Below are 24,422 nucleotides of genomic sequence, written 5' to 3'. Positions count from 1 at the left end.
CTACCATTCATTTAGATTTTCTCACCTCTTTCAATTGCTCCATTGAGTGAGGAGTAAATAGCACTTTTTGATTAGAACGCCAAGAAAAAATGATAATTCCTTTAATTTCTTTATGATTTCTGATACATACTTAAGAATGTCAATTACAAATATTTGTTTCAGTGTGTTAGATGTTGGTGAACTTATGAAAGGCTGTATAATGGTAGCTACCTGTTTCTTTCCCATAGGAAACTCACCACCAAAGACTCGGAGCAAACAAATGCACAAAAAATGAAACACCACCTGAGTGCGTCGTGTGTACAAGATAGGGGGAGTCGGATTTTACAAAGAGTGGGAATTCTGCACAACACTTGCGCCGCTGTCGCGAACACACGCTCCGCCAATTTTGTGCAGCTAGTCAATTTAGGGTAGATTCGCTAATGTGTCTACAGCTTCATGGTGTTTTGTGTTAGCTGTCGCTAGCAAGGAAATTTGTATAGTTGCTTTATCAGTTAAGATTTCGTTTTCTGTCTGATAAAGACATGTCTATGCAGTTTACTCAGGTAGACATACTGCGAGCTGAGCTGTTGCAAAATCTTGAAGTTGCTGAGGGAACCGTAACCAGCTTCAGTGATATCGTAAGGTGATGTGAAAGTTTGTTAGTAACAAATTAGTTGAGTAATGATATTCAAAATCTATGTGTATGTGGGATCAAATTTAATAAGCAATGGTATTTTCCACTATGACCAGTCTAGAAGTTGTATCACGAATAGAAGAAGTTACCCAAACGATAGTTAGCAGTTTATCGAAGGAAGAAGCACCGGTGTTCGTTTTCAAAAGCCGTTCTCGGTGGTCCAACGTGAGGTAAGGCTAAATGTAAAATACGATGCTATGAAGTATGATGTTAACTGTCTATACAACCAAACAAACAAACAAAAAAACCTACACAGATATGAAATATACTTGATGCCATTTACTAGGCATATTTTAAGTATGAAGTTTCAAATTTATTTATTAATTCTAGAGCACATTTTACCCAACCGACGTTGACCAAAGTGATGCACACCCTTAAAAATAGGATTAAAAAGGGCGATTTAAGTAGGACTTACGATTTCTTACAAATAATTAATAATAAAGACACACATTTTTAGATTTTATGTTATCAGACTCGTTCAGTGCATCATCACCCCATTCACAGCTTCCTTCTCTGTCATTACTTGGTTACTCTTTTTGCATTTACTTTTTCAAGATATAAATGATCTTACTTCATGAGATTTCTTTACTTTTTTGTGCCTTAAATTTGAATTATGTGACATTAATTATTAATTAGAAATATTTGATTATTATCAGAAAAGCTACAAAAGCAAAATATCATGAGCAGCACTTATCAGATGCACTTATCAGAACTTATTAAAATCATTAAGGATGCTTCTCAGTAACTTTTTTATTTTATTCTGTTTTAAATTTATTTTGTTATAATCAGTAAAATGCTAAAATGCTTCCAAAGTCTGATGTCTAAAACTGAGTCTAAGGAGGAGCTAAGTTACATCAGTTGACAGTCTATACAGAAGTAGGGCCAGGCATTCATTTCACTGCAATTTGTATATGGCAGAATAATGTGATCACTGATGAAATATGTAATATCCCTTTATTCAAAAGGACCACTATTTGCATTTAATACAGCTTCCAACCCTCTTAGAATAGATTCATACAACTTTTGAACATTTTCAATTAGAATGTTGTACCATTTATCTAGCAGAATATCTTTGGCTTCAGAGAGGTTGGACCAACTAAATCACAGATCCACCCGATGTTTGACAATTGAAACCAGACAGTCTAAGTATGCTTCCTTGGGTGCTCTTCATATATTAACTCAACCTAGTGTTGGAATAATGTAAATTATGATTAATCAGACCATATCACTTTTTTGTCTTCAGCTGTCTTTTTTTTTTTTTGCATTTTTGCATGGGTGATAAATGGTTTAGTAATACAGTGCTAATGGTTTAGTATAGATGTTGGCTTTATTGTTCTCTGTGGAATGTTTTTGTGTTAACAGGGTCTTTAAGGTGGATATTAAGTTCTGTTGTAATTTTTGCTGTAGTAGTCACCATTTCAACAACATCTTAAGCTAACCACTGCTAAGAACAACTTATTTTATTCTGCCATCAAAAATATACAGCAATGAAATATAAAAAATTATAATCACAGTTATTTTTTTTTACAGAAACCTACCCAAATAAAATAACAATGTCTGTTCACATTATTTTATATTCCTGGGCTTTACCATTTTACAGGACCTGAAGTGGGAAACACAACAATGACTAAATTTTGAATAAAGCCCAGCACAGGTTGTTCTTCTTTCACTAGCTGTGGAAGTTCAATCTGCCACTGGAACTGCTAACAGAGCTGTACTGTACTGTGTAATTCTATGACAGTTTGGGTCAGCTCTGATAGAAAAAAATGACAACAGAGAGTTAGGACAAGAAAGCTTTATTAATATCCCACCTTTCCACCCTCCAAGAACTGTACACTTCCAGAGGGAAGACACATGTAGGTAGAATCACTCAGTCCTCATATCATATCAGACTGTCGTTTAATCCTGCACATCAGCTTCCTCACCTTGGCTTTGAATTGCCACAGACTGAGTGGTTGGTTCAAAGACCACAAGCTATGCTTCAGCACTGTCCTGAATGGCATGGTTACTGAAACACCTTAACAGACCAGCCTTGCCCTAAAAAATACTCCAATTATATATAAAGCCCATTTTTTTGGAGCAACAAGTTAACAATATTAAAAGAGCAAGGTTATGCTGTAATATATGTCATTTATATTGCTTTAACAAATCAACAATGCCTGTCTGATGATGTAATCTTAAAACATGATGTCTTAAAATATTTATATATAATTATATTAATACAGAATTGTTTAATGGATTTTTTTCAGGGACAGCAGTACTGGAAACAATTATCTAATACCCCTTTTTTGTCTTACTCCTCAGGTTTAACAAATCAGTTGGTCTGTATATGCAAACTGGTGGCACAATTTCAACTCTGCGGAGTGACTGCCCTTCATCTGTAATCAAATTTGGTGAGAGAATCCAATCTGATAATGTTTATGACTTTATATCTTTCTTGTCACTGTTGCTGATTCACTGTCATTGGCTTCAATAAAGAGTGGACATGGATGTCATTCTCTGTTAAAACTGGCGATCAGACTCTTGCAAGAATGAAAGAACACAACTGCAGTTCATGGAGGAGTGCATGGTGCAACACTAAAACGGTCATTTTCAACTGATATATTAGCGTCAGGCTTATTGTCCAAATTTTTTTTTGCACACACAAGAAATTGGGTATCACAATTTGTTACCTACAAAAGTACAGACATAAATAACAACAATATAAAATTTGCCAATTCTTTTGTATTTGACATCACTTTCCTGCGTTTGACATCACTTCCTGTGTTTGAATCGTTTGCCTGTCTTGGCCTGTCATTAAGTTTGGTAAACTTTAAGCTTTTCCAGTGTGTTGAGATGCAGGATGTTTAGCCATTCTTCCTCCATCATTAGTGTTAATTTTACTTGTGATAAGTGTATGTTAGTTAGCTCTCTGATGGAGAAGTTCTCAGCTTTATATTAGTTTAGTTTCTGTAGGGGAAAATCTGGATGCCTTAGGTGGAGATTGTAACCTTCCAACTTAGCATTAACAGCGGGGCAAATGGGTGATGACTCAGCGGCATAGTGGCAAAGCCAAAGCTAACGCTAAGACTTGCCCACGGGAGCACTACTCTCCACTTCACATGTCTAAGAGGTTTGCTCTTCTCAGTGAAGCACCTGCTGAGAAACCTGAAAGAGTTCTGGTTATAGGAGACTCCATCATAAGGCATGTAAAATTAGCTAGGCCCTTCGGGGCTCTAGTAACACTAGTTAGGTGTATTCCGGAAGTCAGGGTGACATAGCAGGTAATAATAGGGTCTTAGGCAAGCATAGGTACTCAAAGGTAGTTTTCCATGTAGGATTAAATGGTATATGCCTTTTATAGTCAGAGATTAATAAGAGTAATATTGTAGAGGTGTGTAAATTAGCAAAGTCGATGTCTGATGCTGTAGTATGCTCTGGCCCCATTTAAATACGACGTGTCAATGTAGCTTACAGTAGGTTATGGTTTCTAAGCTGCTGGATGTCCAGGTGGTGCACAGAAAACAATGTGGGCTTCATAGTTAATTAGAGCACTTTTGAGGGCAAGGCTGGCTTGTTAGGAAGGGACGGTGTCCATCCCACTTGGGAAAGTGCTGCTCTTATTTCTTGCAACATAGCACATAGTTTAAGTCCTAGTTAATCAGTGACAATCCAGGGCCAGGGATCAGACAAGCATGCTAATCAAAATGTCTGATAGCTGCACTGAATCACCACCCAGGGTTCACAATTTAAAGACTGTGTCTGTTTCCTGAGCTAATCCAGAATCTATAAACACTCAGAAGATTTGTTTTAGTAACCTTATTAGCATAAAATTAGATCATAGTGAATGCACAGACAGCACCTTTGATCTGAAGCTATAACTGTTAAATATAAGATCTCTTGCATATAAAGCTTTTATTGCTAATGAAATGATTACTGATCAGAAGTTTAGTTTTCTCCTCAAACAAACTTTGGTAAAAAAAAAAACAAAAAAAACGAGTCTGTCGCATTAAATAAAGCTTGTCCACGTGGTTATAGTTTGATACATCAGCCAAGCCAGGGCAGGCGGTGATGATAATATTGATGATGATAAGCTCATTCAGAGTTCTTCACTTTAACACAACATATGTAGCAACAAGTCATCTGACCCCACCAGACTTGATCAGGCGGCTGACTATTTAGAGTCAATATTTTGCTACACACTAGATATTGTAGCTCAACTTAAAAGTAAAGTAATAAAAGAGAAACCCTGGTACAACTTGAAACTTGAAAACATTTATATTTTAACATATATTTTATATTGAAAACAAATATTTTAATTAGCATGGAAGTAAAGCCTACATAGCTACAAAAAATATCTTAGGCCACGTTCACACTGCAAGTCTTAATGCTCAATTCGGATATTTTGCTCAGATCTGATTTTTTGTTTGGCTGTTCACATTACCTAAAAATGTGGCCTATATCAGATAACAGTGTCAACTGTTTGCTGTTTCGAACTGACCCACATGCGCAAACGAACAATAACACGCAGCAAGCCGTTGCGCTAAAGTTGGCACGGTTATGGAGGAAGTAAGCATTTTCGCTTTTCTTTCTAAATGTTTGTGTAATGGCAGCACAGAGACGCAATGTTTTGAAAATTTTGGGATGTCGAGGGCAACTTTTGATTATTTGATCCATTTTGTAGGCGTAGTCATGTTTGTGTGCGTACTCGCCAGCGCATAATTATGACGAATGTCGATGTCGATTGACGTAAAAGTCACATCAAATCTGCCTTGGTTGTTCACACTGCTGCCACATTGGAAAAAATTAGATTTGGGTCTAATTCAGGACCACATATGGAAGTGGTCTGAATCTGATTTGAAAAAAATCAGATCTGGGCTAGATTTGAGTGTTCACACTACTCCTGAAGAAGTCTGACCTGGTTACTTGACCCCAAAAAAAATCAATTTTGGGCCACTTTTACCTTCAGTGTGAACGGGGCTTTAGTGCTGCTAGATCAGTGTATTTCTCCAGCCTAATTGAATATTTTTTTATTTAATACTGTAGCAAAATTAACTAGGAATAAAAACACTGTTGGAAAAAAATAAAATTCTGACAATTAATTTAATACCAAACAAATTGATAGATAATGCCATAGATAATATTTCGGGTTTTTGATTAGTATTCAGACTGTTTAGCGGTTAGCAGGGTTTCCCGCAGAAAATTGGCATGCGTTTCTTTGTGAGATAGACTACATACTCTGTGCTACATTTACCAATTATTTATTTAACACTACATTTAAATTTAACAACAAAATTTAAATAATATATAACAATAAATATGAAAGTGCAAAACAACATTGAAAATTTGCCTTAAAAACAAACAATTTTAACAAACAGTATACAAACAACAACTATACAAGTGCAAAACAACATGTTGATCCGTCACTGCTTATGGCAGAGCTGACATATAGCATTGCTACAACCTATCCTTGGTATCCTTCAAGGGCCTTTTGGTAGTTGCACTCATTAACAAGTGACCACTGATGATTATTTTCATGCAGGCTGTCAGGTTGTCACCCTGCAGCTTGTTCCGCAAGTCTGTCTTGATCTATACACAAAGAGTGAATGAAGTTTCGATTATTTTATATTATTTAAGTTTTCATGTATGGTACTCGCTTACATGAAAGAGAGTCTGTGACAGAGATGTCTGTGGACTCATCAATTTCCAAGCCTTTGAAGTTCTAATGGCTTCTAAAATGGGCTCCTCAACCACTTCACCCAGAATCTGTAACATTTCGTCCACAATCCTGTGGGACCTGTAGTTGGTCCTTTGATCAATCTAGGAAAATGTATTCTTAAATTATAGTGTATTTTATTACAAATCCATGACAGCAAAAGTACACTAATGAAATAAAATTCTTACCTTCAATTTGGCAAAATATTCGCAGCCTAGGAGGTTTGCCAACTCCAGCAATGCCGAGTAATTTGTATGGTGCGCAATTTCATGCTTTACCAGCCAGTAAAGTCATTTAAAGCCAATTATGGCCTCATGCTCCATATTTAAAATGGGCTGAAAGGCCTCACTGATGGTCAGACCTAATAAACAAACATTCAATAAGCTGTCACTGTTAGTTTAATTTTAATAATTAAATCACCCTAGTTTGTTATTCCTGAACAACTCAAACACTTACTTCGGCTTGATTGGGCTGCAATTCCAACACATGAAATGTGATTGGTTGAGCTCAAGTGTGAGTCCTAGGCATCACACCTGTAGTTAGTGCAGGGTACCTCTATGAAAGGCCTTTGAGAGGGGCCATGTAAAGCCCTTTGTCGGTGCATCCTGCACAGTCTGCAAAACTTCTCTAGGAATAATGCTGTGTTCTGCGTGGTACAGCCACCCTGAATATTTAGGGTCCATAGCCCACTCTTGGTTCCACCCACTACGTCAGTGTTTAGAGGATTGCGGGGATCCGGCGATGGAGGTGGGCGCTGTGGGGGTGGTGGAGGCGGTACAGATGGTGAGGTAGGTCTGTTTCATCGTACGAAGAATGCCGCAATTTTAGGTTGTATTTTTCAAACCTATAGCTATAAGACAACCACCTGTAAACGCAACAAGCCTTGATAAGAAAACATTACACCTATCATGGTAATTTCAGATGCTTCGAGCGAACAGTTGACAGATTATTGTAGTATTTAAAGAATTTAGATCATTTAAAATAATTATCTACCTTGATGGCTATCCAAATGCCCGATGAACGTCTTCCCCCAAAAAGGATTGTAAAATCTGATTATTTCCCACTAGTAATTACATTATCTTAATGGAGTTAACACGCGTTTCATGTGTTATCCTCTAGACCAGAGGTGTCAAACTCAGGCCCACGGGCCGAATTTGGCCCGCGGTGTAATTATATTTGTATTACAGCTGGCTAGTCGCATGCTCCGCTAATACTACAAATCCCAGAATGCCTTGCCACTGTATTGACGCATAGTCACGAACAGCAAGCGCCCCTCATTCTATGTTGACAGTCGTTAAAAACCATGCTACAGTCACATCGGGCAAGTTAATTCCACCCTCCACAAAAATGGACAAAAGAAAAATGGACAATAGGAGCTTTCAAGACAGGTGGGAGGCAGATTATCTGTTCACGAATATAAAATACAGACCTGTTTGTCTTGTGTGCGGAGCTAACGTGTCTGTAACGAAAGAATATAACATAAGAAGACACTATGAAACGAAACATTATGAGAAGTTTAAGTATAAACTTAGTTTGAATACAGTATATGTTTTCTTTACGCACTTTTTCTACTCCAAGGCAAGAACTGTTAATATTGAATTCATTGAATGAAATTATTACTGAAATTATTATTTTTGGTTCTTTTGTTGTTGGTTTTGAAAAAGATCCACTTCGAAAAGGAACTTAAAATGATACAGTGAGAGGCATAATTTATTTTATTTAAATAAGAAATGAACACCACTGATGTGTCTTTTATTTCAAATTTAATTTCTTATGTGTTTGTAATATCAAGCTCTGGTTGTTCCAAATCCTGTGTTCAAGCAGAACTAAAGTTTGTTTCCATATGAAAAAGGTTGAACATTACATATCAGTTGCAGTTAATTTTTCAATAAATATTCAGTTTGGCCCATGACTGTATCTCAGTTTTATATTTTGGCCCACTGTGACTTTTAGTTTGACACCCCTGCTCTTGTCGGAACTCAGAGCCGGTCTCCAAGCCGACACATCACAGGGTGATCTCTTCTCTTAGGCCTTTAGTTAGATTTCACTGTTAACTCTATAATTACTACAAAAATACTGAGAAAACTCCTCAGACCTGGATGAGAATGAGCAAACTTCTTTATTGTGGTCAATCAGCCAACAAATTATAATTTGCCAAATTCAAAGTAACAAATTGCCAAATTCAAAGTAACAAATGAAAACCCCCAAAAAGAGCATGTCATGCAAAATCAATCAAGAAAAACAAGAACTCTCGCGACGTCCTTGCGAAAATAAAAACACCCACCTTGACCCGCGGACACGGGCATGCGCCCGCGCGCGTGCGCCTCTACGCACACACACCTTCGCCCCCGAAGAACCAAAAAACCTCAGATATCTTCTCAATATATACCCTGGCGCTCCTAGGAGCCCAGGTGCCATATCACCTTATTTACCGGAATCATCTCCTATGTTTTCTAAATACACTGACCCAATTTCCCCTTATTTCCCATTACCTTTCACCCATATGCCCATTTATGGATTTTCCTCCCCTTATTTTTCATGACCTCAGACTAAACACCTGGGCCTTCTTCAGTCTGCACAATAAGTTTATGAGCACCACATGCCCATATATGGATTTTCCTTCCTTTAGTTCTCAGGGCCTAGGTCTGTGGATCACTGTTTTTTTCATTCTACATAACATGTTATTGCTATGGACCAAGGTCTGAGAACCATGGTGTTCTTCATTTTCCATAACAATTTATGAGCTAAGGTCTGGGAACAATGGTATTTTCCCTTCTACATAACAAGTTGTTATTACAAATGTGCTCAGACTGACTAGGCCTAACAGCCCCGAATCTGGTTGCAATAAACATCTTTGGCCTACAACATCACCTACATATGTTTATGACAGCAATTGTAATATTTTGCAAGGCCTAATACTTTACTTTGGTTATAGTATTGTAAGGAATAATATTTTAATTATTTCTACTAAGATTTTTTTCCAACACTCTAGACAGTGACAGACCACGTCTTTCTCTCATTTCGGCCGTGTGGCACACGTGCACGCTCGCGGTGTGAAGCACGTCTGCGCTATTCTCCAAGATGCAGTTGATGGCCTTTTGTGCAGCGGAATTTTTTTTTTTTTTGGACTACCTAGATAAGGCAGAAGGGTTTCCCAGCTTAGGCGGGCCGCCCGAACTGAAAAGCGCTACGGGAAACCCTGGCGGTTAGCAAACCTTTGATTAAAAAACCTGACATCGACCCAAGTCAGCTGTTCAACTATAGGTCAATAACAAACATCCACTTTATCTTCAAGATCCTAGAAAAAGTTTTAGCATAGCAGTTATGCTCATACCTACATAGGAATAATATTCACGAAATGTATCAATCTGGCTTTAGGCCTCATCATAGCACAGAGACAGCACTGGTTAAAGTTGTAAATGACCTGTTACTGGACTCTGATCGGGATTGTGAATCACCAGCTTAATAAGATTAAAGATTGTGTGAAGGACATCAGACAGTGGTTGCATGCTTCCTGCTTAACTCTGACAAGACAGATGTGCTATTCAGTGTTTAGTGAACTGGGATGTCCTTATGCTGTCACCTTACCACCCTCACAAGGTTTGCAGACTGTGGAGAGGAAGTTGATGCTTACCACCCATGAAGCCCTCGTGTCTGTGTCACTTTCTGGCTCTGCTGCTCAGTACTTACTCTCACTCTCACTCTGTATCGAGCCTCTCCCATAACATTTGAACTACTGCTTTTTTTTTTTAAATTAACTAGTAAAGTAAAAAATCCAATCTTTCAAAACCTCTTTCACAAAATGCACATAAAGATTTAAGAATTGTTTCACCCCTAATATTTATTAAGAATCTTGCAAATAAAGCATGTTATATAATAACTAAATAGGTATTTCTCTGCTCTCAGCACTGATTGTGAAGGCCCTGTCAACAATATACAAACTTATCCTAAGTGATTCATATGTAACCAAAAGGTATGTATGTTCTGATTTCATCATAATAATTATAATAAACAATTATTATTATTATTATCATCTAGTTTACATTTATGAGTAGCATGTTCATATGTTCAAAGAAAAATATCTGCTGGGACCAAATCATAAAGGGCACTGTGTGTACTAGATGTAATGATTTAGAACGGATTCTAAATCATTAAGAGCTATTATACAGTATAGAGGAAGCAGTATGCATATAAATAATACGACTAAAATTGAACCTTGGGGTTCACAAACTGTGTTCTGGGTAGTTCTTGAACCACCCTACAGCCTTAACACCCATTCCAATATCACACTCTGCCTAACAGGAACATATGGTCAACAGAACCAAAGCTATTATAGATGAATCATCTGGATCATGCAAACAATGGCATTATTATTGTTCAGTCAATACAATCAATCAGTATTATAATCATTAATCATCTAGTGTCTATCTACATGCAGCATGTTGATGCGATCACAGAAATATTTGTGCACTCGCAAAAAGGATTGTTTGTTCAATAATTCATATTGTGATTGAATTATACAATTATTTTTTAAGTGACTTTTTTTTATTTATCTTGTGGAAAACAGGGAAATATTTTATAATGACCCCCAGTTATTTGGATCACAGAAGACTTTGGATGCCATTGTTGATGATGTATCATGCCTGCTCAAAGTTCCTCGGAGGAGCCTACATGTGGTACATTTCCTAGCACACATGCACACTCTAAGTTAGAATGTTTCCAAACCTTATTGGTCTGGATTTATAACACTTTCAGGATAATTCAGGAAACTACTTTCTGTTTTCAGTTTCTTTCTTACTTTCTGAAATATTGGCATCTTGCAGAATTTTACTGATTAATGATTCTGTATACATAAAATATACCAATGCTGCTGGCTCTTTAAACATAATGAGGGCCAAGAGACCAAATAATAAACGTGTGTACTACCAACAAATTGTTATATGTTAGTTATAATTGTAATTAGAAAACAGACAGCTATGACAGAGTCTTGTCAGTAAAGTATAGTGGAAGCAGCATGCATATAAATAATACCTCAGTTATTAAAAAAAATTAAGAATGTATCTTGACTAATGGTTTTTCTAACTGCTATATTAAAGAAGTCCCTATTATGATTAAAAAACCCAACAAACCTTCAGCTTCTAAACACATTGTATTATTGTCAGGGACCCATATTCAGGGATAACATAAAAAAGGGGTTTCTTAGGGGGAATAGCAAAAGGCTGGAAACACTAGGAACAGAGAAACAGAAACAACAACCCAAAAGACAGCAAACCAAGAGACAAGGACTCAGCAAAAAACAGACACAAGACAACTGGTATAAATAAGGAGAACAGTCATTGAAACACAAGGAACAGGTGTTGCAGAAGCAGAACGGATGAAGGACAGGGCGGGGCAAACAGGTTTTACATAAAACAAAAGCATAGGGCACAATACAAAACGTCCCCCTAGTGTTCAGACACTGAAGTCCAAGTTGTTCCAGACAGTTTTCAGTGTAGTCCTCTCCTAAAGTATGAATAGCTACACTGTCTGAGATTTTGCAGTAGAATTTTCAGCAGTATCATCTGAATAAAGATGTACTATAGCTGTCAGCATATCATTTCCAGTGATATTTATGAAAATAGAAAATAAACAGGGACTAAAATTTAACCTTGGGGGATCTCCATTAAATAATGACTTTTTTGCCCATCTATAAACACTGGGTTATATCTTCAGGGTAGTTCTTGAACCACACTACAGCCTTTCTGATATCAACCTTAAAAGGTACCAGACTAATCTGGTTTGAGTGAGTTCTTGCCTTTGTCTGCATTTAAATGCAACTTGACACTGGAGTGACACTCTAACAGTATCAAGTTTGGTTGCACCATATCGTTGTCTCGTGCTGGTGCTGGAGTCCTCTTCAGTAACCGGTGACTGATAAGCAGAAAATGAGCGCCACAGCGAGCGAGGAAATTTTAAACAAAAGAGGAAACATCAGCTCGCCAGTATGGCGGCAGTTTGGATATTATAACTAGGGCTGAAAAAAATCCTCAAGTAACTCGATTACAAAAATTGTTCGAGGCAAATTTATCTGCCTCGAAGCCTCTTTTAATTCATTTTAAAGCTCACGTCGCGTTATTGCGCAATTATTTTGTGTGTGTGTGTGTGTGTGTGTGTGTGTGTGAGCGCGCGCACGCGAGTGTGTGTGACAACGCGCTTATGTAAAAGCGGAAGGAGACGCTTTTATGTTTTAAGCGGTCTTTTGATTTGACGGCGCGTGCTAGTGCGGGCTGCAAAATGGTAGGGCAATGTCAATGAGCAAAGAGAAGAAACAAACGGGGGAAAACGACAGAAAATGTCCAAGTTTTGGGACACTATTAGAGTGTCTGTTTTCAGCAGCAGGAAACATTTCTTCAAATTCTGAGCATGTTGATATTTGTTTTCGTTGCAAACAAATGCTCCTTTAAAGACTTTTAAAGAACACAGGTTGAGAGAGAGAGAGAGAGAGAGAGAGAGAGAGAGAGAGAGATAGAGACTTTTATATCCTGATTAAAATATATATACTGTATGCTTAAAGCACTCGGTGTGACACCATGCATGGCCTTAAGGCTTTGCCTCTTAATTACCACAAAGCATTCCAAATTAGACAGTAAAGGTTTGTTATGGCTGATCTGTAGATTTTAGTTCTGAAAGTTAAGTTGCATGATTTAAAGGCAGTATTTTTGTATTATTATTACTATTTAGTTTAATGTATGCCTTGGCAGGGGGGGGCGAGTGACATCCACAGCCGAGCAGGTGGGCCAAGCGACGCCCACAGCCGAGCAGGTGGGCAGAGCGATGTCCACAGCCGAACAGGAGGGCCAAGCGCAACCCGAGCTAGACCCAAGCCAAGCTAGACCCACCTCTCGGAAGCCAGGAAGAGCAGGGAGGGCGGGGGGAAAAATCTATGTCTCAAAACACGGGCCTGCAACACCCCCCGTGGACAGGAAGTGGGGCGGCGTCCTCCACGGAAACCGGAAGTGAAGCGACGCCCCCCACTGGACAGGTGCGGGGTGATGTCACAGGACACCGAAAAAACAAAACAAAACTCGGGCTGGTGACATGGCCCGCAAACAGGAAGTGAGGCGGCGCCCCCGCGGGGAAACCGGAAGTGAAGCAGTGTCCCTCACCAGAAAAATGCGGACCGATGTCACCAAAAAAAAAAATCCAGGTCCAGGTTAATGCTACCCTGCTGAGTCTTGGTTTGGCGGAATCCTTCTGTCATGAGCACGGGGATAAAAGACCCAAATGCAGGAATAGCTTAAAAGAAAAACAGGTTTTAATAACTTAAAAAACATGAAACATGGACACCGACTCGAGACATGACAACCAAAAGACACCAAGACAAAACAAAACAAAGGATTCCTAAAGGCTTAACTAAATACTAATACTAATTAATCAGACACATGAGGGACAGGTGTGCAGAGGCAGGGAGGAAGAGACAAGGGCGGGGCAGACACGTGAACACAGAACACAAACAAATGCATGTGGCCAAAGGCCGGGCTGAGTCCTGACACCTGTAAAAATTTCTTTGTTTTGATGAATAGGGAGGAAGATATTTTAAGGAATGTTTGTAACCAAACCTTTCATGAGCCCCATTCACTTCCATAGTATTCTTTTTTCCTAATATGGAAGTGAAAGGGGTTTAGTTACAAACATTCCTTAAAATATCTTCCTCCGTGTTCATCAAAACAAAGAACTCTCTCTCAGATAGTTAATTCACTTCAAGGTTTGTGTGATTCAATAATTTACGTATTTTTTTATTGACGTGATTGTTGTTATTCTTAATAAGGAAGGATCTATTTTAAGGACGTGTTCATGTCCCATTAAAAGGGAATGCCAGTTCAAAAAATACCATTTGGTTGCATTGTACCTTTTTATATAAATACTTTTCCATGGTCTTCTTCCATGTTTGAGGTATATTGAAACTTTTCATGCTTTTATGTTGGCCATATTTACATTACATTTACATCTTAGGCTTTGTAGTTTTGATTTTTATTCATTTTAGATATTTATTGTATTTACAACTCACCTGTATGTGGACACCTTTTAAAAATAAATGCATATAATAATTTTTTGTTGCAAATAAAACTCTCATAGTCCATAAATACTGTAGATTTAACTTTGTTTAATATATACATTTAGTTAAATTATCAAACCTCTGTATCACTTGCCAGTGACTTGCTTGACTCAAGCTACGACTTGACTTGAACTGCTTGAGATAAAGCAGTGACTTGACTTGACTTGACTCACTCTCACTTGACTCGGACTTGCTTGAGACTTGAAGGTTAAGACTTACTTGTGACTTGCACATGTGTGACTCCCATCTCTGTTTCATAGGGTACAATAATATGTAATAATTAATGAAGGAACTGGTCATTGATGAAGATTGATGAACTGGTCCTCCCACCCCCATCACTGATGCTGTTTTACATTTATAGGGTTATTGGGGATTATACATCCGCTGTTTGACCAGTTCTTAGAATTTTTCTTTTTCTTCTTTTTTCTCAAACGTTTATAAAAATGTTATTATATTTCTGTTCAAATACAAATTCAAATTCATTGAACCCTTTGTACTATAAAACCAAGATAGTCATTTTATTTCCCTGTAGCTAATAATTGGTTGGTGTGTGTGTGTGTTCCATTTACAGTGTGCCACTACTAAAGGATTAATCTCTGGCGATCTGTGTTACATGGAGGAGGATGGGACAAGGGTGGATTGTAGTTCAACTGTAAGTCAGCAACACTGCTAAGCTCTATTGTGATGTTAGTGTATCGTCCACACACGGAGAAGGAAGTGTGCTTGTGTTCCTGTTTGTGTTTCTGGTTTTATTGTGTTTCTGGCCCTTTGTAATTTATTGACTAAAAAAAACCCTTTTACGTTATCCCTGCACTTGGGTCTGTATTTTATCTGTTAAGACACCCGCTTTCTCTGACAAAAAAAAAAAAAACAAAGGCAAAGAAACACTAGGTTCATTGTACCAGTCAACCAGTATAAATGGGGTGACATTCATTGAAACACAAGGAACAGGTGTGCCGGGCTATCACACATACAACAAAGGCACATGGCACAAATAAACAAAGCCTGCCAGAATGTCCCCCTGATGTTCGGGCAGGGAATAGTCCCAGCCATACCTGATATTACCAGTTAGTTGCAGATTGTTTGTTCACAAATAGCTCTCTAGCATCTAACTCACTAGCCTTACAACTTATTCTCCTAACAACATGCGTATTTCTGAAGAAGCAATTACACATGCATCACCTTGTTTGCTTGCTTAATCTCTGCACTTGTGTTTGTAAATATGCCTATAGATTAGATTAGATTAAATTGATTCAACTTTATTGTCATTACACATGTACAAGTACAAGGCAACGAAATGCAGTTTAGGTCTAACCAGAGTGCAATAGTAGCAAGTGCAGGATATAGTGTTTACAAGAGTTAAATAAGTTAAATGAAGTGGTAATATGGAAGTATTTTACAGATGTGTGTGTACTGTGAACATAATATACAGATTTACTGAAATTTACAGAAGGATATGTGCTGTAACAAAATATATGGCAATTCCTGTAAACAGTAATTTACAGATGTGTATGAATATAGTATACAGATGAATATATATGTGCTATGAACATAATATACAGATGGCTATTTCTATAAACTGAAATTTACAGAAGGGTATGTGCTATAAACAAAATATTTTGTTATTACTATAAACAAAAATATACGGAGGATATATACTATGAATATAATATAATATATTGCTGTTACTATAAACAGAAATCAGGTGGTACAATGGTACAATACAATGGTAAGGCAAACGTGAGCAGCAATACAAAAAAAAGAGCAAGTGTGCAAATGAGCATAGTTTTGTGTAACAGTCCATTAGTGCAGTAACGAATTGTCGGGTGAGAAATGAGCAAATGTACAAGTGATCAGAAGTTTTTGTGTAGACAAGTATAGGCAAGTTCCTGTGGGGATGGTAATCTTCCATATACCAGAAAACAGATTTTATTTACTGAGCCCACCCAGGGAAAGTGCTAGTTTTCTTTGTAAGTGACGTGACATACGGCTAAGTATGGTGACCCAGAATTTGTTCTCTGCATTTAACCCATCCAAAGTGCACAAACACAGCAGTGAAAACACACACCATAAACACACACCCGAAGCAGTGGGCAGCCATTTATACTGCGGCGCCCGGGGAGCAATTGGGGGGATTCGGTGCCTTGCTCAGGGGCACCTCAGTTGTGGCCGGCCCGAGACTCGAACCCACAACTTTCGGGTTACGAGTCAGACTCTCTAACCATTAGGGGTGCAAAAACTAATAAAGAAAATCAGTAAATAAAACTTCATTTTTGATAAGTTGAACTGTGTGATTAAGCACACTGTGGTATGGATTACATCACTTCATAAACTGAATGGCAGAACATGAAGAAAGAAGTACAAATTTCTCTACAGTAGGGAAGCTCTTTAGTACCCTGCTGGACTCATTATATTACTTGTGTTCTAATGAGAAATTAGCTTCTGGCAATGCCGTGAGTGGCTGCCTTTTCAGCAGCTACATGTGTGGTTTGTTCTTTTTTGTGCATTTTTGTAATTTCTGTGTTTTCTTTTATATTTTTTGTGCTCTTTTTATGCTTTCTTGCATTACTATCTATTGTTTGGATATAGATTGTTACATGTTAAAACTTGTTTATTCAAGGAAACAACTACTTGCCCCTGGTTCTTGTGTTAATCTCTGGGGACTTTAATCCTGTGACTCTGGACTAGGGCTGGGTGATAAAATGATAACGATATGTATTGTGATAGACACGCGATCGATAGCGATATAAAATGTGCTCGATAAGACGTTCGATATTTTTTATTCTTCGTCGGAAGAAAACAGAAGTGGGATTCCACTTCAGTAACCAGTGACTGATAAGCAGAAAATGAGCGCACAGGGAGCGAGGAAATTGTAAATAAAAGAGGAATTAGCAGACTTTTGCGCGTGCTTGTGCGGGCTGCAAAATGGAAGGGCGCGATAACAATGTCAATGAGCAAAGAGTAGAAACAAACAAGAGAAAACTAAAAAGTTTTGGGACACTATTAGAGCGTCTGTTTTCAGCAGCAGGAAACATTTATTCACAGCGCAGGGCTAACCTATATTCTGAGCATATTGATACCTTTTTTCTTTGCAATCACATGCTCCTTTAAAGACTTTTAAAGCACATACGTTGAGAGAGAGAGAGAGAGAGAGACAGAGAGATAGAGACTTTTATATTCTGATTAATATATACTGTATATATGCTTAAAGCACTCGGTGTGAAACCATGCATGGTCCATGTTTTTTGCCTCTTAAATACCACAAAGCATTCCAAATTAGACAGTAAAAGTTTCTTATGGCTGAGCTGTAGATTTTGAATATTTTAGTTCTGAAAGTTGCATGACTTAAAGGCAGTATTTTTGTATTATTATTATTACTATTTATTTTATTGTGTGCCTTAGTTTAGAAAATAAAAGTTAATTTTTCTAAAAAAGGAAACCAATTAGTTATTCATTTTAAGAGACCCATCTTATTTTCTCTTGTAGGTTTAATATTGCTCTTTAATTAAGCAAAAATACATTTAAACCGATTACTCGATTAATCGATGAAATTTTTGGTAGAATACGCGATTACTAAAATATTCGATAGCTATAGTACAGCCTTAATTATAAGTCTACAAAAATATACTTGAATAGTTCAACTTCAAGTATGATTAGAGTAAGAATAAATTGAGTTACATTTTCATATTTCTGCAGGTTTTATATTTCAAACAATGTTACTGTACTGTATCAGGTTTGTTTTTTATATTACAGATGTATCTCAATCTACCTCAGTTTTATTTATGTTTAAAAAACACTGCACATATTTTAAAACACTTTTTCACCAGAAGGTGAACAGCTAGTGAACTTACTAGCACTAAACTTGCACTAAATTCTCAGGTTTCTCTATGTTTATATTTAACACTTTGCACTATTTTATTACATTTTATTAAGCATTTCTTAATTTTCTTTCATTTTGCACCTTAAATATTAAGAGATAATTGTTAAGTGTTCATTGTGACTTTAGACTTATGTTTACATTTTATTTATTTGAGTTTTCCTGGTTGACATTTCTGTCTTAATAACTGAAGGGTTTATGATAAGAGGAAGGTTAAGCTTAAAATAAAAATGTTTAAATGTAATATATTTTTCTCCTGGTCCTTATTTTAAATGGGTCATAAAGTTCAATATATATCGATATCGACCGATATGAAACACTGATATTGTGATACAGTTTTTGGGCCATATCGCCCAACCCTACTCTGGACACAAATTTATCTGCTTTCTCTCAGTATGTGGACTGTAACACCAGAGGAAATAGGACTATTGATTTACTGTATGCGACTGTAAAGGATGCATACAGCACCACGCTGCCGTCTGACCTGGAGAAAGCAGACCACAACCTTATTCTGGTTCACTACAAAGCAAGAGTGAGGAGGCTACCCACAACCACACACTCATTCAGGAAGTGATCTCCTGAGGCAGAGCCGGGTCTGAGAGACTGCTTTGTTACTACAGACTGGAATGTACTGCAGGAATCGCACAGTGGGAACATAGAGGAGGTTGTTGACTGCACTTCTGAGGTTGTTGTTTGTTAAGAACTGTGTAATAATGATCATCAGGATCTTAAGTAAGTCCAGCTCAATGAGGTGAAGGAGTGCAAGAGGAAGCTGGAGTAGAAGTTACAGAATAACAGCATGAAGGAGGAGTGGAGGATGCCATTATCTACATGTTGTACTGATCGCTCTCTCACCTGTAGGAGGTCGCTTGTACCTCCCCAAACGGCTGCCGTTCTTCAACATCTGTAAGACTGTTATGGAGAGTGCCCTCTTATGCAGTGTGCTGCGGAGGCAGCATTAAGAAGGATGCCTCACGTCTGGACAACCTGTTTTGGGCACAGAGCTGGATAGCCTGTCGTCTGTGGCAGAGTGAACAGACTCCTGTAAATCATAAAAATTCCCTTGCATCCACTGCACAGCATCATCTACAGGCAACGACGCAGCTTGGCCCTGCTCCACAGAAAGACTAAGGAGGTCGTTCCTCCCCATGACATGTGATCTTTAATTCCACATCTTTAATTCCACTCGATAGGGAAAAGTCAATGCTGGCATTCTTTACTGTTCTGAACCATACTACACAATGTGCACAACGCACCTTAACACTCATATTTGCACAGACTTTTTAAATTTAAATGTATTACTTTTATTATTTTTATTTATAATTTACTGTAGGCCAGCAAATTCTTTACAGTTCTTTACACAATTTCTTTGTGATGTGGACTGGTGTGATGTATTGCATTCTGAATTTAGTTGATTGTCTGACAAAGAATTTTGTCATCTGTTGACAAAATCAGTATACTTGTCAAGATCACAGCCAGATATTTTACCTGTTGAAACAGGCAGTTGTGTCTTGTGCCATGTGTTTTTGTTTATGTTTGTATTCACCTGTCTGCCCTGCCTTAGTGTTAATTCCTTCCCACCTCTGCACAACTGTCCCTTATGTCTCTAATTGTCTTCCCTTTTTTTCCCAGGTGCAATGCCTTGCATTGAATTGCCATTGTTTTGTCTTTGTCCTGTTTCTTTTGTGTTTTCGTTCGTTTTCTTTCCCACAAGTTTTTCCCCAGTTTTTGCTAGTTTTGTGTTATGCTTTATATAATAAATCATGTTAGATACCTCTGTCTGACAATACTTGTTAAAGATCTATATGTTTTGCTGTTATTACATTTTTTGCATAGATTAATGTATCTTTAAATTCTCAAAACTATTAATGATATTATGATGATTATATAATGATTATATTTATGATTTAATAATATGTGTATCACTAGGCAGTGCCTGTGTCCTCTTGTGTCAGTGGGATCATGAGTATCCTTTTTGTTTACTTAAAAAGTCATTACCATAATTTCTATACTTTGAAGGCATTTTCTCCTTAAAAGTATTAAGATATTGTGTCCTCTGCAAAATTTGTTCTTGTCATTGAAAAAGATGCAACTTTCCAGACACTTTTGGATGATGCATTTTGCACCCAATACTATCCTTGTATCATCATAACGGTAAGAATCACTTCTTTTGGAGAAATCATTTATTGAGAAAGAACAGAAATAGATCATGAGAGATGATAATAGATTATAGATCATCTTCTAATAATAGGCAGTATCTGCTGGCTTGGTATTTTTTAGTTTATACTTTATCCTGCTCAGGCTCACATTTCACCATAGCCTATCATGGGAACAGTCTCTTCTATCTCAGGCTAGATCCATCTTGGGTTGGCTTTTTGGTTTGAACTCCTGTAGGCTGCCATTGTATCACCACTCTTGGAAAAAATGGCAATTATTTATTAAAAAAAAAAAATTAAGCAGGAGAGAGCCTGCAGTCAGAGGAGGTGTACCTCTTTTATAGTGTGATGGAAACACTTTTGTCATAGGTTACAAAATAATGAAAATTCATTAAACATAGGCTGGGCATAGGTTTGTATATCCTCATTAGCCAATTGTAAGATCTTTGGGAGCAGAACATGGAAAAATAGCACAGAGTCCGGAGATACGAGTAACAGAAAATCACCAATGTGAATTATTAAGAAATTTCCTTTCAGCAGTAGTGGCAGTTCAAGGTCGAAGCGTCGTCCCGTTGCACTCACACCCATCATTATGAGATGCTTCGAGAGGCTTGTCATGAGGCACATCAAGACCAAGCTACCACCCTCACTTGACCGCCTACAGTTCACGTATCGTCCAAACCGCTCCACAGATGATTGCCACAGCCCTCCATTTAGCCCTCACCCACCTGGAAAATAAAGACACTTACTGTATGTACGAATGCTGTTCATATACTTTAGTTCAGCATTCAACACAATCATCCCTCAGCACCTGATTGGTAAGCTGAGCCTGCTGGGACTGAACACCTCCCTCTGCAACTGGATCCTGGACTTCCTGACTGGGAGACCTCAGTCAGTCCAAATCGGGAACAGCATCTCCAGCACCACCACACTGAGCACTGGAGACCCTCAAGGCTGCATGCTCAGTCCACTGCTGTTCACCTTGCTGACTCACGAAAGTGCAGCAATGCACAGATCGAACCATATTATCAAGTTTGCTGATGACACGAACGTGGTGGGTCTCATCCCATGTGGATAAAACTTAAGAGTTGGTTGTTGACTCCAGAAGAGCAGAGAATGTCCATTTTTTGCTGAACATCAACGGATCATCTGTAGAGATCCTCAAGGGCACCAAATTTCTTGGTGTTCATCTAGCGGAGAACTTCACCTGGTCACTCAACACCAGCTTCATCACCAAGAAAGCGCAGCAGCATCTCTACTTCTTACGAAGGCTGAGAAAGGCACATCTTCCTCCCCCCATCCTGACTACTTTTTACAGAGGGATTATTGAGAGAATTCTGAGCAGCTGCATCACTGTCTGGTTTGGGAACTGCACCATCTTGGACCCTGCAGAGGATAGTGAGGACAGCTGAGAAGAACATTGGGGTCTCTCTTCCCTCTATCATGAACACTTGCACCACGTGCTGCATCCGCAAAGCCAACAGCATTGTGGATGACCCCACACACCCCTCACAAACACTTTTCACCCTCCTGCCATCTGGAAAAAGGTACCGGAGCATTCAGGCCCTCACGACCAGACTGTGTAACAGTTTCATCCCACAAGCCATCAGACGCCTTAATAACTGAATCTGAACTGCTCTGAGCACAACACACACACGCACATCAACTGTATGTATTGCAAAGATCTACACCAAATAAACACTCTTCCAATATACATCCATCAACCGGTTTACATGCTGTTTACATCCATCAACCTGTTTATATGCTGTTTTTGCACACTTTTATTTGCACAAACTGTCTTACATTTCAGCCACAATTCTTGTGGCGGCGGGCCTCTGGGACCCGATAGGGACGTTGCTGTACCACCATTCCTGGAGGGGATTTGATCTCATGTTGGACCAGCTGGGTGAGTCCTGGCACAGACGAAATGATGTCCCCAAACTGGTCCACGAGCTCTGTGATATCCTGTCGCTGGGCTGGGGTCTCCGCAGCCTAGCTCTTCTCAATGTTCTCTTGCTGGAGGGTGAGTGCCACAGCAACGCTCCTGATTGGCCACCGTCTTTTGGCAGGAATTTCACTGCCCCAACTTGCACTCTGAATCAGCACTCTGCCCTTGGTGCTGCTTTCCTCTGCTCCTCAGTGGTGTTGTCCAGGGTGCTGTGCAGGGTGCTGCACCACTGCTTTCCTCTCCCTGCATGATTTTTATGGCGAAGAGTGTGATTTCCTTGGTTTGTGTGGCGGTGCAGTGGCCACTGCTACACAGTAAATAGTTCATACCTGCTGTTCCTTATGCTTTACACATTAAGCAACTAATATAAATAGCAAAAATAACAGCATCATTATAAAAACATTATTAAACAACATAACAGTTTATATTCCCCAAAACAGTTCTTTAGAATGACTCATAACATTTAGTAATGAGTTTTCAAATACTTTTTTGTTATACTCTGTGAATGTTAGGGAAAAGGTGTACCAGATGTCAACAGCAGGCTAATGGTGAAGAAACTGTGGGATACACTGCACATCCCTGTATTTGCATTGGTGGATGCTGACCCACACGGTATGTTATCATGTGTCAGGTCTATGTTACAGGTCTAATTGAATCAACAATGACAGAAGTTTAACATGCAATGCTGTTTGCTGTGTTTGTTCTTTCTGCTCTTCAGTATGAGCGAATATTTTTATTATGAACTATGTTAGTCATGTAAACACATCATGATACGTTGTGCAACTTGATATGCCTTTTGGCATTAATGAATGCATATGCAATGTCCTGTAGTGTTTATGGGGCTTATAAGTGTTTATAAGTATGGTTAGTAATAGTATAATATTAACTAAAGAATGCAGAAATGCAGTCTCTATTTCCTCTTTCCTCCCCATCCAGGGATTGAAATCATGTGCATCTATAAGTATGGATCAATTGTAAGTATGGTCTTACTTATTGCAGATTGTATTACTTTCACAAGTTTAAGCAGTGTCTTGTGATGTGACATCATAAACAATAGCTTATTTTCATATGTTCTATGATATATGTTCTATATTTTATGTTCTCTTAAGTATGACTTCTGTTTATTTGCAATCATGTAAAACTACTACCTGAGAAGAGAGTGAGATGCTGCGTTATGGCTGATGCTCTGGGACGCTTCTTTGTGGAAGTTGTGTCTGAAGTGCTGTGTGAAATCCTGCCAATTTATTGGCTTGACAAAGCTTGACGTGACAAAGTGAAGTGTGGCATAAAAGGGCATCTACAACACATTACTCCAGACTTGCCTAAAGGAAGAGTGCATGGATGCCTGGAGTATGGAAAGCATCTCATTCCCCTCTTAGGGAACCAGGTTAGGTACCTAACCTAGTGTAATTCACTTTTGAGGGACCTTGACGCTGTGTCATGTCTGATGCTATGGGTAACACCAATCGTCTTAGAGGGAGGCTTCCTTTGAAAGAGTCTTGTGATGACACACTGTAAGAGGTCTCCTTTGCTTGGACAAGATGCCTATGTGATGATAGGCACAACCTATCTGTTTTCCTACCTTAGCAGATAGCCCTTGCTGAGGGAAGAACAGACCTTAAATGAATTCCTTAAATGAATTCCGAGATTTCAAGACAGTTTATGTACATTTTTATTATCTCCATCAGATTGCCTCTCTGTGGCAAAAGGTTATGTCCTTTTTTATTATCTTCATCAGATTGCCTCTCTGTGTTGACCAATGCAGCCATGGAATGATGATGTGGGTCATCTGCTTTGTTGCATGGAAGGCTAAATTGAGGCCCTCACCACAGACAAGCTCCCTTAGCTTGTCAGACTGGTACATTTTTACAACTGCCATTGTGTGAGGGGAGTGACATCTGCTCCACGCAGACTCTCCACTGGCTTCCCACAGAGCTCAGTACTTGGTCCTCTTCTTTTCTCCCTGTATACTCACTTT

At 38.5% G+C, this 24,422-nt stretch overlaps 1 protein-coding gene across 3 annotated transcripts in view; it reads left to right on the top strand.

Annotated features, from left to right (window-relative positions):
* Positions 1-240: 240 nt before the first annotated feature.
* spo11 (SPO11 initiator of meiotic double stranded breaks) overlaps positions 241-24,422 on the top strand; it is a 44,377-nt gene continuing 20,195 nt past the window's right edge. The window contains exons 1-10 of one of the 3 annotated variants that reach the window (XM_027144751.2): positions 245-622; positions 730-843; positions 2,978-3,066; positions 10,275-10,341; positions 10,936-11,044; positions 15,035-15,115; positions 20,270-20,306; positions 20,385-20,494; positions 22,957-23,056; positions 23,381-23,418. In XM_027144751.2, the coding sequence (XP_027000552.1) occupies positions 522-622; positions 730-843; positions 2,978-3,066; positions 10,275-10,341; positions 10,936-11,044; positions 15,035-15,115; positions 20,270-20,306; positions 20,385-20,494; positions 22,957-23,056; positions 23,381-23,418 (846 nt within the window). In that variant the 5' untranslated portion in view covers positions 245-521. Of the gene's footprint in view, positions 623-729; positions 844-2,977; positions 3,067-10,274; positions 10,342-10,935; positions 11,045-15,034; positions 15,116-20,269; positions 20,307-20,384; positions 20,495-22,956; positions 23,057-23,380; positions 23,419-24,422 lie in introns of all 3 variants that reach the window. The other 2 variants (XM_047807585.1, XM_027144752.2) reach the window with 2 other exon arrangements.

Source organism: Tachysurus fulvidraco, chromosome 23 (genome assembly GCF_022655615.1).
Source record: "Tachysurus fulvidraco isolate hzauxx_2018 chromosome 23, HZAU_PFXX_2.0, whole genome shotgun sequence".
Taxonomy (NCBI): Eukaryota; Metazoa; Chordata; class Actinopteri; order Siluriformes; family Bagridae; genus Tachysurus; species Tachysurus fulvidraco.
This window is presented reverse-complemented; position numbering and strand designations above follow the sequence as displayed.